This window comes from Paramisgurnus dabryanus, chromosome 17 (genome assembly GCF_030506205.2).
Source record: "Paramisgurnus dabryanus chromosome 17, PD_genome_1.1, whole genome shotgun sequence".
NCBI lineage: Eukaryota > Metazoa > Chordata > Actinopteri > Cypriniformes > Cobitidae > Paramisgurnus > Paramisgurnus dabryanus.
The window spans coordinates 2,117,552-2,135,614 of NC_133353.1; the positions used below are offsets into that span (position 1 = coordinate 2,117,552).

Genomic DNA, 18,063 nt, shown 5'->3' on the forward strand with positions numbered 1-18,063 from the left:
TATCCAATGTCTGATCTGTCCCAAACTTCACATGATTAATAAGAGTCCTGGACTGAACACATCTACATGTCAATAGTCACTTATGGTTATAGCGCCACCAGCTGGCAACAGGAAGTGACATGTTTACACTGATTATGCAATGTCCGATCTTTCCCTTACTTCACATTATTAATAAGAGTCCTGGACTGAACACATCTACATGTCAATGGTCACTTATGGTTATAGCGCCACCAGCTGACAACAGGAAGTGACATGTTTACACTGATTATGCAATGTCTGATCTGTCCCAAACTTCACATGATTAATAAGAGTCCTGGACTGAACACATCTACATGTCAATAGTCACTTATGGTTATAGCGCCACCAGCTGACAACAGGAAGTGACATGTTTACACTGATTATGCAATGACCGATCTTTCCCTAACTTTACATGATTAATAAGAGTCCTGGACTGAACACATCTACATGTCAATAGTCACCAGTGTTGGGCAAGTTACTAAAAAATTAGTAATTTGTTACAGTTACTAATTACTTCTTTTAAAAGTAACTGAATTACTCTACCGGTTACTGTATATCAAAAGTAATTAGTTACTTAGAAAAGTAACTTTTAAGTTACTTTTATGTCTGCTTTTTAAATGTAAATATGAACAGTACTGAACAGTCAAACAGTAAAATGATATGGATGGGCTATTTTACACGTAAGACTCTAATATATCACATACTGTAGGAGCCTATTTTGCTTTAGATTCAACCTTTGAATATTTTTGTTAGAAATTATCTTAATATGTAAACTTAGTTTATTTATGTATATCATTTAGACCATTTAGACAAATATTCTGCATGTTTACAAAAATATAAAATGTGTTAAAATTGTGTAGTGTATCTTTAAAAATTTGGAGACAATTGTGTCAACATGTCAAATTTTGTAAAATAAATTATAATTTTTCTGATTTCATATTTATTTTATTAAGTTAGAAACGTCTCCGCTGTGTCCTGCTGACAGGCACGATGCGTGTGCAGCAGATGAGGCAAATTATGGGTCCTCCGAAGGTTAGACCGTCTCATTTCAGTTCTCTTCGCGAACTTCTGAGCGCCTTGAATGGGCAAGTGCTCACCTTTTATTGCATGCTTAGTAGGGTGCAGCCCTTGAATTGGAACACAGCTTGTGAAGCTTGCCGCAGGGACTGCGCTCTTTGGTCATATATTGTTTGTTTTCTGTTGGATTTAAATGATACACAGGATTAAAGGAAGATATTTATTCAGAAAACGGAGTAGGCTACGTGGATTGTTTTGTCGGACGGACACAGAGCGAGTGGATTGTTTTGTCAGACGGACACAGAGCGAGTGGATTTTTTGTTCGGATACGGAGAGACTGAAACTAAAACTAAAAGCGAGCTCACACATACTATGGAGTTTTAACACGGGTGTACACCGCAGTGTGAATATTTTAGTGGAAACAACAATCGCGGATCGTTCTCTTCCATGAAGCCGATGTAAACATCTAAGAATATATGAACATTTCTTAGATTTATTACCTTTGTGGACTACAAATGCAAGTTGATGTCATACTGCGATTGCTTGGTGAAGATAATTTACAAACATGAGACCGGATGGATTATGACTTGCGCACAATTTTTAAACAAAGGTATGTTGTCCCGTTTAGATTTTTCATGTTCATTCTATATGCACTGTCAGCTATGATGAAGTGTAATGAATCATTGCGCCGCCAACTACGGTCCTGCGACGTCAGATATGTCTTGTCTATTTTTTATAAAATAGAGTAACGCGAGTAACGAACTCATTTAAATTTCAGTAATTGTAATTGCGTTACTTGATTTAAAAAAATAGTGGAGTTACAGTAACGCGTTACTCCCATCACTGATAGTCACTTATGATGCCAATAGTCAGTTACGGTCATAGCCCCACCAGCTGGTAACAGGAAGTAACATGTTTACAATGATAATGCAATGTCGGATTTGTCCCAAACTTCACATGATTGATAAGAGTCCTGGACAGAACACATCTACGTGCCAATATTTACATGTAGTCACTCATACTCACACACACTCGCTCACTCACTCTCTCTCTCTCTCTCTCTCATGCTATCTTACACGATGCTACCTCGCTGTCATTTGTAATTAGCAACAGGAAATGTGGCACATTATACTACACTTTCAAATGGTTCACCTATGTTTACATGCTTAAATGCCTATTTACTACTGTTCCCTTTAATTCTTATGCCACGGCGTGGCGGTGTCAGGTGTGCGAGGGCCCTTCCATCACTGCTTGCAGTTTTAATATCAGTTTGTTTTCTAGGGATTGAACCCATGACCTTTTCTGCTGCTAGTACAATGCATTACTAACCTAGCTGCTGTAGAGAAAGACTTTGATAATAAAGAGGGTCAGTTTTGTTGCCAGTTTTCTTTTTGGCTTTATACGTGTCAGTCTCACTTCACCTTAAGAGAAATAGAGAAAAAAAGAAATAATCCGTCTGGGTCCCTATTTCTGAAGAGGTCTTCAGTGCCCTGTGTTGATCCTCAGGCTTTGTGACAGGGTCACACTAAAAGAAAGAAATTCAACTATACTTATGCCTTACCTTCAACGGACTGTACAGTAAATAGCCCTTGTAAAAACCTTTTTGATTTGTAAAGAAAATAATACTGATTAGTGTCCTTACATCTTATTATAAATATGTCTTTTTGGCCTGAACATACAGATGCTGATGTTATTAACAGATCTGCTCGTGACCGTGCACTGAAATACATATGACATTTCGACTGTAATAAAAATGATGTGAACAAAACAGTCATGTCATGGCAACATAGGTTTTAAAAGGACACTCAACTTTTTTGAAAATAGGTTCATTTTCCAGCTCCCCTAGAGTTAAACATTTGATTTTTACCGTTTTGGAATCCAATCAGCCGATCTCCGGGTCTGGCGGTACCACTGTTAGCATAGCTTAGCATAATCCATTGAATCTGATTAGACCATTAGCATTGCGCTCACAAAATGACAGAAGAGTTTTGATATTTTATTAATGATATGACGCAGTGCCGAAAATAGTGCTATTAAAAGTTACCAAAGAAACTATTTTCGAGTGCTGCGTAATATCATTGCGCCTGCTGCAGCCATGATACAGCAGCAAAGTCCTTGATTATTTAGCCGAAATGAGAGTATAGTTCCTAACTTAGAAAAATCGCAACTTTTAACTTTCTGTCGGCCTTAGTACACGATGTAACTACAGAAGAGTTTTGGTCATTTTTGACCCCGATGCTAATGGTCTAATCAGATTCAATGGATTATGCTAAGCTATGCTAAAAGTGCTAGCACCAGACCCGGGGATCGGCTGAATGGATTCCAAAATGTTAAAAATCAAGTGTTTAACATTAGGGGAGCTGGAAAATGAGCCTATTTTCAAAAAAAGTGGAGTGCCCCTTTAACATTGACTCATCAAAATAAGTTGAGCTGCTATTTCAACGTTGTGTACAAGTTATAGCACCTCACTAGTTAAGATTTAAAATAGTATGTTAAAAGGACTTTGGTTACACTAAAAATATTGGCAAAAATATTTTTTATAGTGTACAGTAGATGTTTATGGACAGCCACAGTAAAAGCAAATCTTAACCCAGGGATTTTTCATAACCTTTTTTAATATTAATGCTTAAAAAGTCTCAGGCATATCGTTGTAATGCGAAACAAATTCACTTCAAGGTTTGTTTGTTTAGCCTCAGGTTAGTTTTTGTTTCGAATTTCTTATGTGAAAAGTGTCTGTATGCACTTATCAGCGTTTGGCCAAGAGAAAGCGTTGTCACGTTTGCTAAGCTGGCTTGGTGTTTATTGTTCCCCTTGGGCTTTTTCCAAAATAGAAAAGTTCCCCTACCTCGTCTTTCATCGACTTTTCCCCTGTGGAGCACACTATTATTTTAAATAATTTGCAATTAGTTGTTCCCATGTATGTTTTATTAGTATTACAAGGTTGTGCTCAAATTCACCTGCTTCTGCATGTTTCTTGTAACAAAACTTCTCACAAACACACCTCAGGTCAGTTCAGGTTTCCTCGCGCTTTTCCAAATCTCCCAGTAGGCCTCCAACTTGTTGCCTTGATCAGATTGACCCATTTCCTCGGTGCCTTGATCCAGAAAGCTGCAGCGCGTAGAGCACTAAGCGGTTAATCCTTTTATGTAGTGATTTTCGACTCCTCACGGGGATGAAATGTGTATTTGAAGAGCTCGTGAATATGCAGGACTTTTGCATTGTTATTTTAACGTCCCCTTCTTTCTTCCTCCTAAGGCAAGCTGTGAATTTCTCTTCATTAGGTATTCGGCCAAGGGAAGAGACTATCAATCTCAATGCTTCTGCATGCTGACTGATTTGATGGGTAGCGAGTCTGTTGGCCAGTTTGTTAGGCAGTCGTGGTCCTTCTCTGGCTCCTAACCAAAATCCCCTGGGGAAGAGCTATGAGGACATGACCATATTTTCAACTTCTGCTGTACTGAAGAGAGAGAGATGGGAGAAGCATGTCTAATCAGGTCTCTCTCTCTCCCCAGCTGTCTGAGTATGGTAGCATGACACGTCAGTCTGTCTTTAATTTTGTCCAGATCACGTTCACGCACAGCGATTGACCCCTTTATGCACCGCACCACGTCCACCAAGAAGTCATCTGGGAAAAATGGCGCATGAACAAAACTGGTGACTTACCTCATGATTACCTCTCGTCTTTTGAATGGAGACATGCCTTGTAGTTGAACTTTGAAGTGCCGACTAACTTCAAAAGGAGGAGATGCTAAAGGGGATGCAGTATCGGGGACGCAATAAAAATAGCTTATAATGGAAAATGATAATGTGCTAGATGATACAGTCTTACTAAAAGTAAATTATATCCATAAAGTTATAAAACTTGATATGCAAGGGCTGGTGGAATTGCCTCTACGTGCCTCTATGAAAGAAAAACTTTTGTATTTGAGCTTTATGCATGATTCCTCTATAAAAGTACTTCTTAAACACCCAGGGGTCGACGTTATGGCAGGCGAGAGTATCTCAGAGAATGCAAGCACATGGATTCACATGTTTCTCTGTCCTATTGTTGGCACTAGCGGTGGGATATATATGCAGAGAGTTGTGAGGGCATACGGGTTGAATGTTGCCGAAGCGCTTCAGGTCATAGACCAAGCGTTCCGTGTGCTATTTTAATCCAAACCCCTCGTTCCTGCTAGCTGCTGCCGGCGCCTGTAAATCCCACCCAAGCGATACCAAACTTAAATCCACTTAATTTAGCACCTAATCCCCCCCCTTTTCGAAATTTTAGAGATGGAGATTTAAGGATTAGTGGATAAATGGACAGGAAAATGAAGCTTGCTCATGTTTTTCAAGCTTGAGTCAGTTATTAACATACTGTTGGAGATGAAATGCACCAAGTGATCTAATTTATTTGTCTGGAAAAACCAAGGTGATTTCTGGGAATTCTCCTTTAGGATGTTGTCTTTCAATTAGAAGTCCAAATTGCTTAAGGAGTAAGGGAATGTAGGGGTTTTGACAGCATGACCTGCTTTGCCGCTTAGTTGATTGTGTGACGAAAATCCTGTCAGAGGTTTCTACCAATGGGTGTTTTTTCACTGCTGGAAAAGGTTTAAGCCTGCACGTCAGGCATCAATATAAAAAGATTTTATGAAACGATTGTGTAAAACTCACTACTCTATCACATTATTTTCTTAGGGAGGTTACATTTAAAGGGGCCATGGCATGAAAATCTGACTTTTTCCATGTTTAAGTGCTATAATTGGGTTCCCAGTGCTTCTATCAACCTAGAAATTTTGAAAAAGATTAACCCAGTAACTTTGTTTTGGTGAACCATTCTCCGCAAGCATGTGGAAAAATAGCTCTCCTTATGATGTCATACGGAGATCTTATTATAATAATCCCGCCCCTTAATCTGCACTGTCCAACCACGGCACAGCCATTTAGTGCAGAGAGAAAGAGGGAGATAGAAAATAATTCACAGCACAATTGAGTTTCAATTGCAACAAACCACCATCATTGCAATCCGTGTTTGAATTTCATCAGCTCATTTGCATTTTAGAGGACACACCCACATTTTTGCTCACACCTACTCACAAATGTGAATTTTAACATGTTATAATAAATTATCTATATGGTATTTTGAGCTAAAACTTCACGTGTGTACTCTAGGAACACCAAAGATTTATTTTACATCTTTCACAAAAAATCTTGTGACATGGCCCTTTAACATAATTTGTCATTTATTACACAATTCCTTTGAAGTTCTCTTTAAAATTTTGCTAGTATAGCAAGATGGGACTATAAGACTACCCCTCCTGTATTCCCGAGACATGTGTTTGGCATTGATACTGCTCTACACCTGTCCTGGTCATTGCAGCAGCTTGTTGTGGGCCTCGGGCTGGTGGGGTCTTCATGGGTCTCTGCAGGCCCCAGACATGTCTCTTGGCTCCGGGCCCTCTCAGGATAGATCAGCCCTGGGGAAACCAAGAGCCAGACACAATCGGGTTGATGCCAACCGTGGGAGCCGTGCCCATGTGAGACCATCAGGATACACACAATTGCCACCAGACTGCAAAATCATAGGTCACTGAAACAATTGGCCGATTAGAATTATAAGACACTTATACGTTTACACTTCGTTATAAGTTTGTGACTTATTATAGGTATGTGGGCACCGGAGTTATTTCAGTTAAAGAGAAAGTTTGATTGCTTTTTGCCGTACTTCAGCTCTCAGAAGTGTGGTTTTGTAGATGTTTAAAGTGTGCTATTTTCACAGCTTGTTACCTAATGCACACTATCTCTGTGTTATATACAGTACAGTTGCGAACGTATGTAAACGTCTGAGTTTTTGCATGAATTGTTTATATAATCTGAACTTACACTACATAAGTCACAGAAATAGGCAACACGGCTCTATTCAAACAGTGAGAGAATCACAGGTTGTCTAAAATGGTATATCAAACTCACCTGCTTTCACATCTACCTCACCTTCTCTTCTCAATCCCATCCCAGGAGAACCAAGAGCAGAAAATAGTTCATCGGTGCCATCTCAGACCATATGTAGTGTAACCCCAACGTCTTATGTGAATGGTGATAGAGAGTTTAAAGATGAACGGTTTAAAATCTTAGCATGTAGGAGGACCTTTAATAGATCTTTAATAATTGTCTATTTTTTATTTTTTTATTTATGACTTATTTCCTGTATAGCTCAGTGGTAGACCATTGCGTTAGCAGAACAAACGATCATTGGTTTGAACTCAGAGAACACATATGATAAAAAAAAATTTACATTGTAATGCACTGTAAGTCGCTTTGGATAAAAATGTCTGCCAAATGCATAAATGTAAATATAAATTTTATAATAATATTTTTAATAAATTAAAAATATATATTTCAACTTGACTTTCTTGTAAATGGCTAATGGTCATTGTCATAGTTTGTAAAGGTTAAATATAACGTTTAAATATAAATATTTTCCTTACAAAACCCATCGCTTTGCTTCTAAAGACATTTAAAGGGATATTTCACCCAAAAATGAAAATTCTGTCATCATTTTCTCATCCTCGTGTTGTTCTAAACCTGTATGAATTTCTTTTTACTGTTGAACACAGCAGAATATATTTTGATAAATTAGCTCACAGCTGATGGTAACCATTGACTTCCATAGTAGGAAAAACAAATAAGATCATTTATAAAAATACTTCCATAATATTTGTTTTCCTACTATGGATTTTTTTTAAAACTCATACATGTTTTGAACAGCATCAGGGTGAGTAAATGATGACAGAATTTAAATTTTTGGGTGAACTATCCCTTTAAAATCTTTCACCCCAGCATTTTTGGCCCTGATATGTCACTAGACATTAAGAAAACATTTTCATTTCAAATACTTATATCACTGACAAAAGTAGTCTAGCCAGGATATTGTCATTTAAAAAGTGGAGTTGCAGCCCTCAACTGATGTTTATGTTGTCATTTTGTGTATTGGCCACCAGTTGTGCGATTGCAGTACCAGTTTTAGCCACAAGTTTTGTGATTGCAATACCAGTTTTGGCCACAATCCTACATACTGTTCCTTTAACTCTTCAATGGTGCGGAAAGAGTTAATGATTGTATGGGTTATTTGTTGATGGATGGGTGCGCTTTTTGGAATTTTTTAAATGGGACACTATCCAGTGCCATTGCAAAGCTAAGAAGAGCCTGGATATTATTTTATAAAACTCTTACTGTGTTCGGCTCAAAAAAGAAAGTCATATATAGCTAAAATATGAATTAATTTAAAATTTTTGGTGAACTATTCATTTAACTTTGTGGGCTCTATCTTACACCTGGCGCAATGCAGCGCAATTTGCGACGCAAGTGTCTTTTGCTTGTTACACACTGCGCAATTATCATTTTCACGTTTGGCGCAACATTGTTTAAATAGCAAATGCATTTGCGCTCATGGCCGTTCTGTTCTGAAAACTAGGTGTGTCCAGGCGCATTGTTGGCACGTTGCTTTTTTGAGGCAACTAAATGAGGCGCAATATGTTTTTGTTATTTAAAGAGCGCATTAGTAATATGCGCCTATAAATGGGACGACAATGCGGGTTTGCTTATCACATACATGAATGCGCAGCAGCACAAAAACGCTTTTAAATATGAAGGATTAAAGGATTGAATGTAAAAGATTATTATTGAGTCTCTTGAACATAAATGAGGACCGATAATGAGACGTTAGAAGGCGCAAAGAGCTGCTTCACCTGTAGCCTGATAAGTAAATAAATGCTTTGCTTTAAACAAATGCATCTATTTTTAAATGTTTTTTTTTTTAATGCTACCTCACAGATTTATTGTATATGATGAGTCTGTATCTGTGGATATGGTGAGATGAGAACATTTTTTAAGTAATGCTTAAAAAAAAACTCTTTGCTTTAAAACGCTGTCCAAGTGCTGAAACGTGCGGATAGCCGTTTGTAAATTCTTAATCTCCTGTTTGTTACAAATAAAGTATTTTTAAAGTACAATCCTTTTCTTACTTACATGTAAATTATTTTTTGATGATATTGGATAGCCATACATTTAAAGCAATTAAAAGCCTGCGTTTTTACTTCCATGACTAAAAGAAAACGGGTTTAAAAGGTTTTAATAAAAAAATAACAATTTCAATACAAGTGAAAAACAACACAATTATTTAACATTAATCTTAAACTAGGGATCTTCTTCCTCCGCTAAGTTTTTCAGTTTACAAAGTCCGTCATCTAAATAGGGATTAGACATAGCGCCAGCGCAACTGGCTTTTAAAGGGGATGAGAGCTGAGACTCTCATTGGTTTATTGCACATTACGCCCAAAATACTCCCATTACTGATTAAAAAAATAGGACCAGCTCTTTTCAACCATGCGCTCGGCGCACAAACCATTTTTCCCGTCGTTAAACTAGGAAAAGTGGATTCGAACACGCCCATTTAGACGTTGCGCTGTGCGCTTTAGACAATGCGCTTAGATCGTTAAAATAGGGCCCTGTGTGTTATCTACCAAAACATTTTTACATTTTTGCTTAAACATTTTCAATGTGTTATTAATGTTTAATTGCCTTAATTGGGGTTTGTGATTGTAATCATTCATGCTGGTCAGTGGTCAGTTAAATTAGAATTTGAGGGAAATTGCCACTCTTGTCAGACCAAATGTGATTAATCTATACAGATTTATATGTATATACATATTAATTTATACACATGTTTATAATTTATAGCTGAGTCAACAGTTTTTTATCTGTTTTCATTATGAATGTTGGTTTGTTTTTTTTATCCAGCATCATGCAAATTCTCTTATTGCTTCTGTTTGCCATGTGCCAAACAGACGTCAATGAAATCCATCTTATTTTCCAGTCAGGCGGGTGGAGGAGGGGAAGTCTTCATGCCTGATTACTAATAAAAATTTGCCGGGAGTATCAACTCGGGGGGCTGATGTTGCTGAAGTGACAGAGCCAAAATAGCTAATCTTCACAGTCGCAGTTTCAAGCACTTAGTTTCTCAGTTGTCTGTGAAATAAGCTACTCCATTTTTCCATTTGCACCCCTCCTCTCCCTCACACATGCGCTCTCCTCTTTACTCTGACCCCTAAAATTGTTACTGAATATTTTACTGGCGCATGTTTTGATGGGTGTGCACTTAACTTAGTAAGATCAGACTAAGGATCATCTTTAAACCGATAAACTTTGCATACATGAACAGAAGTATGTTTACATGAGTACTTTCACGGCTTTAATATTAAAATGCTCTGACGAGGGGAATGAAATCTCACGCTGTGGATTTGTTTTCCCCAACAGGATGTGGAGATCCGTACAAATGCGGCACAGTACCTCCCTCAGATCAGTGAGCTTCTGAACAGGGTTCCCCGGCAGATGCTGCTGCTCCTAAAGACCAATGACCTGCTGAGAGGCATTGAGACCACCCTGCAGACCAGAGCCAGCTCCAGCTCCTTTATCAACATGTCCCGCTGCTGCACCCGTGCCATTGCCAGGTACGACACCTGTAGTACATCCAACACCCATCCAAAAGCCTTTATTAATATACCCTATCGTGTTAGTACTAATATACCCATTTAAAGGGATAGTTCACCCAAAAATTAATTTCATTAATGACCCACCCTTATGTTGTTCCAAACTCGTAAGACCTCCGTGACGCTGATGACATACGTCGTGGTTGACGTGTTATCTGGTGCACCCCAGCTTTTTTTTGTGCCACGTGCTTTGTTTACAGTTGTAAAAAGTGTAATAAAAAGTGTAATATTGAATACAGTATATAGTACACTCATCTCTGAGTGTATGTTCAGAATCTTAACTCCCTGTCATCTCAGCGCTCAAAAACAGTGCCATCTCTCTCAATCCAGTTACCCATAAACACACCACAGGAAATCCTGTTCATATAAAAGACACTGCGGGTCCTCACAAAACACTTAAACGCATCTCGACACAGTCACGCACACCTAAACGTGACTTAGCAGCCACTCTTTTCCACTTCCACCACCTTAAAATGCTAGTGTGTGAGCAAACACGGCTGTATTGTAGTGTATTGTACTTTCCGCAGCAGTGAGCAGTGATCATATTGATTCATTCGCACCATTCTAATGAAGAACAAAATGATTGGGAGAGAAAATCGTTGGCATTTGAAAGAAGGTTCTTGATGGTTGTCAGAGAAAAGACGTTCACATTTGCTGGTAAAGGATTTTTACAGCGGTACAGAAAGAAAGAATCACCCAGACATGAAACTCGATGTCGTCTGCCTCAACGCATCTTTATTAAAACCAAATGGCAGCAAAGTGCGGCACGCAGAATCTAAAATCCATTACCCATTGCCGTGCTCACAGATCCAGCAGAAAAACTAAGACTGACCCAGAGTGAATTAACTGGACCATCACATTGATTTAGTTTGATGTGAGCAGAAATGTTTGCTGTGTCATCAATTACCGTGAGTTGGCGTTTCACAGAGCGAACTTTGAAATATATAATAGTTTACCTCAAAATGAATATTATAAAATGGGCAGTTCTGGTTCTTCATTCTGATTGGTTGAACCCTGGTAACCCACTGCTTCTTGGGGCTTATTGCTTTATTTTGTCATTATTGACTTACCATTAAACTAAAACTGGGTGGCAACTTTAATAAAAACGCTGACGGGTAAAGAGTTAAGCATGCTTCCAAGCATATTTGATCATCACTTCAACAGTTGCACGATATAAATGTTAATGTATAAATTAGATGAATGATGATTTATCAAAATAAACACCACAGTCTTAAATCATATTTTCATTGTGTCTTTGCTGCGTCTGTGTTGGTTGAGAACTACGCTCTGTTTCAGCCACACTTGATTCTGAGGAACTACTTTGTTTGGCGGAAGAGTAATATTTGTACTAATATAATTACAAGTTATTTGGGTTTCATTTTATGAAACCCTGATATGCATATGAAGTAACCGTTTTATAAACGCAATAAGCCCTGCAAAGCAGTGGTGTTACAGTGCATTTTATAACAGCTAAGGGGGTTTAGGCACTCTGTGAAAACGCCCCTTAGCTGTTATAAAATGTCTACACTGGTAACCCACTGCTTCTTGGGGCTTATTGCTTTATTTTGTCATTATTGACTTACCATCAAGTCGTTGTTGTTTCTTCAGTAGCACACAAAAGTCAAAATATTTTGGATCCAAACATAAAAAACTCAAGTAATCATAAACATTATAAAATATATCGAAAGTGTTCTGCTGCCATACAAAAGGTTTACAATAGGTATGGTTGAGGAGCAAGTTATTTTTCTTCAATAAAATTATCCAATATCCTCATTTAAAGTTTGTGTCCTGAATTTAAAAATAGTGGAACACATTCTGTTCTTGCATACAGTATACTGTAAAGCTTCTTAACTAGTGGTTTTGTTTTTGAAACAGAAAAAGGTTCTTGTGGTGGCCGATGACTTCTTTTTCGCGGGCGCATGATGAGAAGCTCATAAAAACATGTTTTTTGCCCGTCATGTGTGTGGCTCATCATGTCAAAATATGTTTTCGGTGGATCGTGTGAACCTATTTGCATTGCGTCTCATGTCAAAATATGTGCCTGCTGCAGACGCTTCGAAGGGGATTTTGTGAAATCAAGCTCACGTTGCCAGATACTCGCCTCAATGAAGGTGTGTTTTTTTTAAGACTCAATGTTGTTTCTTGGTCACCCCATGAAAAGGAAGTGACATCAGCATTTGTTCTGTAGTCTCACACTGTTTAGTATTATTTCCACTCCAGGTGATTACACTTCTAGGGGCGTCCATATGCTTTAAAACACTTAATGATGGTGGTAAAAAAGTATTTTTCTTTCAATTGCTCAGCCTTTTAAACTGCTGAGGTTAGATTTTCCTCTTTTGTAATTACCCTTAATTTAAGTGAATGACGTTCAGGTTGATGGGCGGCATGCGGTGAGCCAATCCGTACGTTTTTCTTGTATGCAACGGAGTTCAAATGCAAATCTTTTTTTATGTTAGGTCCACAGGCTCCTAGCATGAATACAGTACAGCCCTGTTTATTGTTATACTATGTACCCATTTTAAAAACATTTTTATTTCTATAGCACATTTAAAAGCAACAGAGTAGTGCCAAAGTGTTATACTGTACAGTAAGACAATGGGCATATAAAAAGGATAAAGGCAGATACAAAATAAAAACACATTAAATCTAATACAATCCATATAATAATTTAATATAAAATCTTCTACCAATCCAGTGATTAACTCAATTAAAGCAGAGTTGTTAGCTATTACTTGGGTGTGAAGATCTTAGTTACTTAATCAAACTGCTAAATCAGATCACCGGAGTCCTGCATTAAAATGCTATAAGATTTTATCATAACTTTCATTAAGTCATTACAATAATGTACTACAGGGGTTTTTAAACTGTGGTTCGGGACCCACTTGTGGGTCCCACAGTGGGATAAGATGGGTCGCACAAAGTTGCTTAGCATTAGCAGTGAATGACACAAAAAAAAAACTGTTTAGTCCAACTAATGACAAGCAATGACAATTATTTTGATATTATGCCATAGGTTATTATATAGTATATATTAAGTATTAACTTACATTTCATTAATAAAATGACAAGGAAAATTAAAAAAACTGTTTCTTATAAAAGAGAATAAAATTTCTATTAAAAAAATATGTTGGTGGGTCCCAGAATAGATTATACCCATTTAAGTGAGCTGTGAAATTAAAAGTTTGGGAAACCCTGCTAGATATAGTATTATATTTACAACATAAGCCAGACTGACTCACAGAATTTAGTAAGTATTTTACAAAGTGGCAAATTTGTATAAAAAATACGATTATTAGAAAATAGCAATAATAAAGCCCCACCTAACCCCACCAAGCCCCTAAACCTAACAACACTGGGGCGTAAACACATTAAACTAAAACATACACATGAGTACTAAAACTTACAAATGAAACCCAATGAATTCAAACAAACTACCCACCTTGTAAAATAGTTACAAACTGCTATGAGATTTAGTGTTGCATAAGCAAATGTATGGGGATGTAATGTAAGGGTAATGTACAGCCAGCTGATTGTCAACGCAGAATAAATCCAAACAGGGTGATGAGGATACCGACGCAAAAGGAAGGTGTGTTGTTTCACCTTGAAGGGATTTACTTGCGATAACAACCAGATAGATGTATGTTATAAATATTGTTATAAATCTCATATAAGTTATTATTTTTGGATATTTATATAAAATTTATTTGAAAATATTGCACCTGTCAAGATGACACCCAGTACCCGGATGAGGCTACATTATTAGTTTCAAGCAGTTGTTAAACCTCTGAATGTCACCACTGGCCAATCAGAATGAAGCATCCCATGTAATAATGTAATCAAATTATGTGATATTTTGTCCACCATCTTGGAAGCTTATCACAGTTCATTCTGGGATTGCCTTCTCTGCGAAATACAGGTGATGCTACCTTATAATGTAGCTTATGATGAGAATTACTTTTTGAATGCCTTCCTCCCTCATTTTTCAGGTTTATAAGTACTGTAGCCTCTGTCTGATTGATGTTTGTAAAAATGAAGAAGACTGGTAGTGCACGCTGGTTCACCTGTCACTGTCCTCAGCTCTCAGGGACCTCGCAGGGTTAATAATTTATGTCCTGCAGCGTCATGACAACATCCTCTATATCTCACTATGCAACATTCAGCATATATAATTCAATAGACAGCAGGTTATGTAATACTACGACACTTCTGAATACTAACCCACTGCCCGACATAAGCACTTGGCTCATGCCGTTGCAAGTTAAAATTGTCTGGGCCATGAAGTTACAAACACTGTTGTCTGATTGTGAACTGATCATAGCAGTTAACTGAAGAAATTTTTTTAAAAGGCACAACATTTTATCAATATAAGTTTGTTATGGACATGATTCATATTGAGTGACACGATGACCTGTTTGCCACAAAAATGCAGCTTAACAATTATGTACAGATCACAATTCACCTTTTATTCCAGAAAAGTCTAAATAAAGTGACATGACTAGTACGAAATACAGTATGTTCATCTGGATTTGGCAGTTGTGGGAAAATCTTTATTTTGTGCTCTGTCTACACCGCTACATCGTGTCCCTAGCATGCAACATGTTGCGGTTGATATTTTTGCAAGGTTTTTGGCAAGCAGGACAGGTGACGAATCGTGACTGACTTCTGAATACCGCAAGTCCCTGCTCTCTGTTTGCAGCCAGTATTCTGTTAGAGGTGTCAGTTGTTCCTGTCGGATCGTAGGAATGAGGCCGTGGTCTGACACCTTCTGTCTGACACATCATGTCAAACTAATCTCCAACTCCATGAGATCAGATATACTGTAGATTCACCATTACACCCCTTAATTTCTTTCTGCCTTTGTTTTCTGCTTTCTAAAGAAGCATGCGAGAAAATTAATGCGATGGCACTTGCTGTTTGTCAGTTTAAAGCGGTTTGCTCTGACACAATGCGAGATGCATTCTGGAGAGTCATTGCTTTTCCCTAAGGACATCCAAGAGACTACAGCACTGGCACTACTCTCTTACTTTCTCTCTCTTACTATATCTCTCTACCTCTGTTTCTTACGAGACACTGTTAATATTACATGACCTAGTGTGCCCTGTTTAAATTTACTCACTTGTACCGTGAAGTCCAAGCCAAACACAATGTAAATCATTTACAGCTAACTTATCTGTCTATCCTTCTCTTGTTCTTCACTCCTTTTCTGTTTTTCTCCTTCTCTCTCTCTTAGGCACAAGATGAGTAAAACCAAGTCTGGGACCAGGCGACTGCAGATCTCACTGTCTGAACATTGGGCTCTCTGCCAAATAGGCCTGTATGAACTTATGTTGTGGCTCCGCAGCTCTGCACTGGCCAGATGGGTCTACTATCTCCTCGGCTGCTTGCCGTACCCAAACTGAGACACGGGTGTCAGGCTATGTAACCCAGGCCAGCCCCTTGTGAACTACACAGTGATCCTAGCACTGAACTCAGGACACAGCCAAATGCATTAGATGTTTTTATTAATGACTCTCAGTTGTGTGTCTTAAATGGAATAAATGTATTTTAAAGTCATTTTAGTAATGCACAGACATAGGGTCATTGCAAGGTCATGTGATTACCCTTATGAAAATTAACCATGGGTTTATTACAGTTAAAACAAAAAGTTTAATTAAATCATGGTCAATATACACCATTAGAAAAGAAAATGGTAAAAAATGGTTCCTAGCTGTCTGGGGCTGTAGCATTACAAAAAGTACACATTTGCATATATATATATATATAGCCAGCGGTAATCAATATACCAAAAAATCATGGCTACTACATAAAACATGGTTAGTTTTTGTAAAGGCAATATGTATTAGTGCCAGTGCTCACTGCATGTTTAACTTTTAGTTATTTGTATTATTTTGCAGGTACTGTATGTACAAAATACACATTGTGCAGAATCCAGACATGTGAAATCACCATTGAGCTGCCTTGTTTATCTTCTCTAGATGTTACCTCTCCACAGATTTAATGGAAAATACTTTTCAAAATCTGTTTTCACATTCCTTATTTTCCCTCTTCCGTACTGTTGAAAATGTTTTTAACAATTCATAACAGTTTATAAACAACAGTTGCAGTCTAATATAAAATTTTTCAATTATTTATTTTGTGGATTTTTGTTGAGTTAAACTCTTTTTATTCATCATACTGAGTCAAGAATTTATATTTTTTATTTTTGTGTTTATTTGTAATTGCAGTGTGGCTGTTGTGTAAAATTGTTGGAATATGTGTAAAAATAAAACTGTAAAAATTAAAAGATGCTCTACTTAAAAAAAAATTTTACAAGTAAAAATTTTGAAAAAACTTAAACTTTTAGTAACCAAAAATTACTTTGTAACACCTAAAATATTTAAACATTTAAGGATGTTAAAATTTTCCCTTAAAGTGAGAAAATTTAAGTTGAAAAAAATATTTTTTAAGTTTAACCAATTTTACAGGGCAGTCTAAGTTAATCCAAATCAAATCATGTTTTAAATGTTTTTTTTTTGAGTAGTAAAGAACGATTAATTATTTTGAGTTAAATAAAGGTTAATATATATCTGTAAGATGTGTGGGTTGCTTTAAAGGGACACTCTTAGGGACAAAAATATACTTATTTTCCAGCTCCCCTAGAGTTAAACATCACACTTTTACTGTTTTGGAATCCATTCAGCCAATCTCCGGGTCTGGCGCTAGCACTTTTAGCATAGCTTAGCACAATCCATTGAATCTGATTAGACCATTAGCATCGTGCTAAAAAAAAACCCAAAGAGTTTCGATATTTTTATTATTTAAAATGTGGTATTTTTCACACAATTTACTTATCTCAATAGCGCTGTTTTCATTGTCCTAAAAACGGGCTGATGTCTTCCTTGCTCTAGCTTGTTTAGTGTGTTGTGATTCGATAGCAGCTTAGCTTGCTGTTAGCTTAGCTGGCGACTGACATATTCCTGTGGGCGGAGTTTAGTCAAAAAACTGTTCTAGTGAGGTCATTAAAGCAGGAAGTAGAGGGCTGTAGTCCAAACCGGCCGTTCGCTGTAGGCTTTGAAAGTCGAATTCTGTTAATTTTACAGGTATTATTTATGCTACTATGGCAACATTACACACTAACAAGGGTTTAAAAAATGGGATCAGAAAGAACGTGACCTTTAAAACTTGACTCTTGTGTAGTTACATCGTCTACTAAGACCGACGGAAAATTTAAAGTTGCGTTATTTACTATTTTTTAGCGCAATGCTAATGGTCTAATCAGATTCAATGGATTATGCTAAGCTGTGCTAAAAGTGACAGCGCCAGAACCGAAGATCAGCTGAATGGATTCCAAAAAGGTACAAATCAAATGTTTACCCCTAGGGGAGCTGGAAAATGAGCATATATATTTTTTTTAAAGTGAAGTGTCATTTTAAGTTATCACCAATTAAATTTAGTTTACAGAAACTGTTTTGCTTTATATTTCAAGCATTTCTTTCTACTTGATTTTTAGATTTCTTTTTTATTA

General features: G+C 37.3%; 1 protein-coding gene across 1 annotated transcript in view; it reads left to right on the forward strand.

Annotated features, from left to right (window-relative positions):
• The window catches only part of adck1 (aarF domain containing kinase 1), a 149,328-nt gene extending 132,570 nt beyond the window's left edge, over positions 1-16,758 (forward strand). The window contains exons 10-11 of the mRNA XM_065248784.2: positions 10,327-10,520; positions 15,790-16,758. Of these exons, the coding sequence (XP_065104856.1) occupies positions 10,327-10,520; positions 15,790-15,958 (363 nt within the window). The 3' untranslated portion in view covers positions 15,959-16,758. The remainder of the gene's footprint in view (positions 1-10,326; positions 10,521-15,789) is intronic.
• Positions 16,759-18,063: the final 1,305 nt, after the last annotated feature.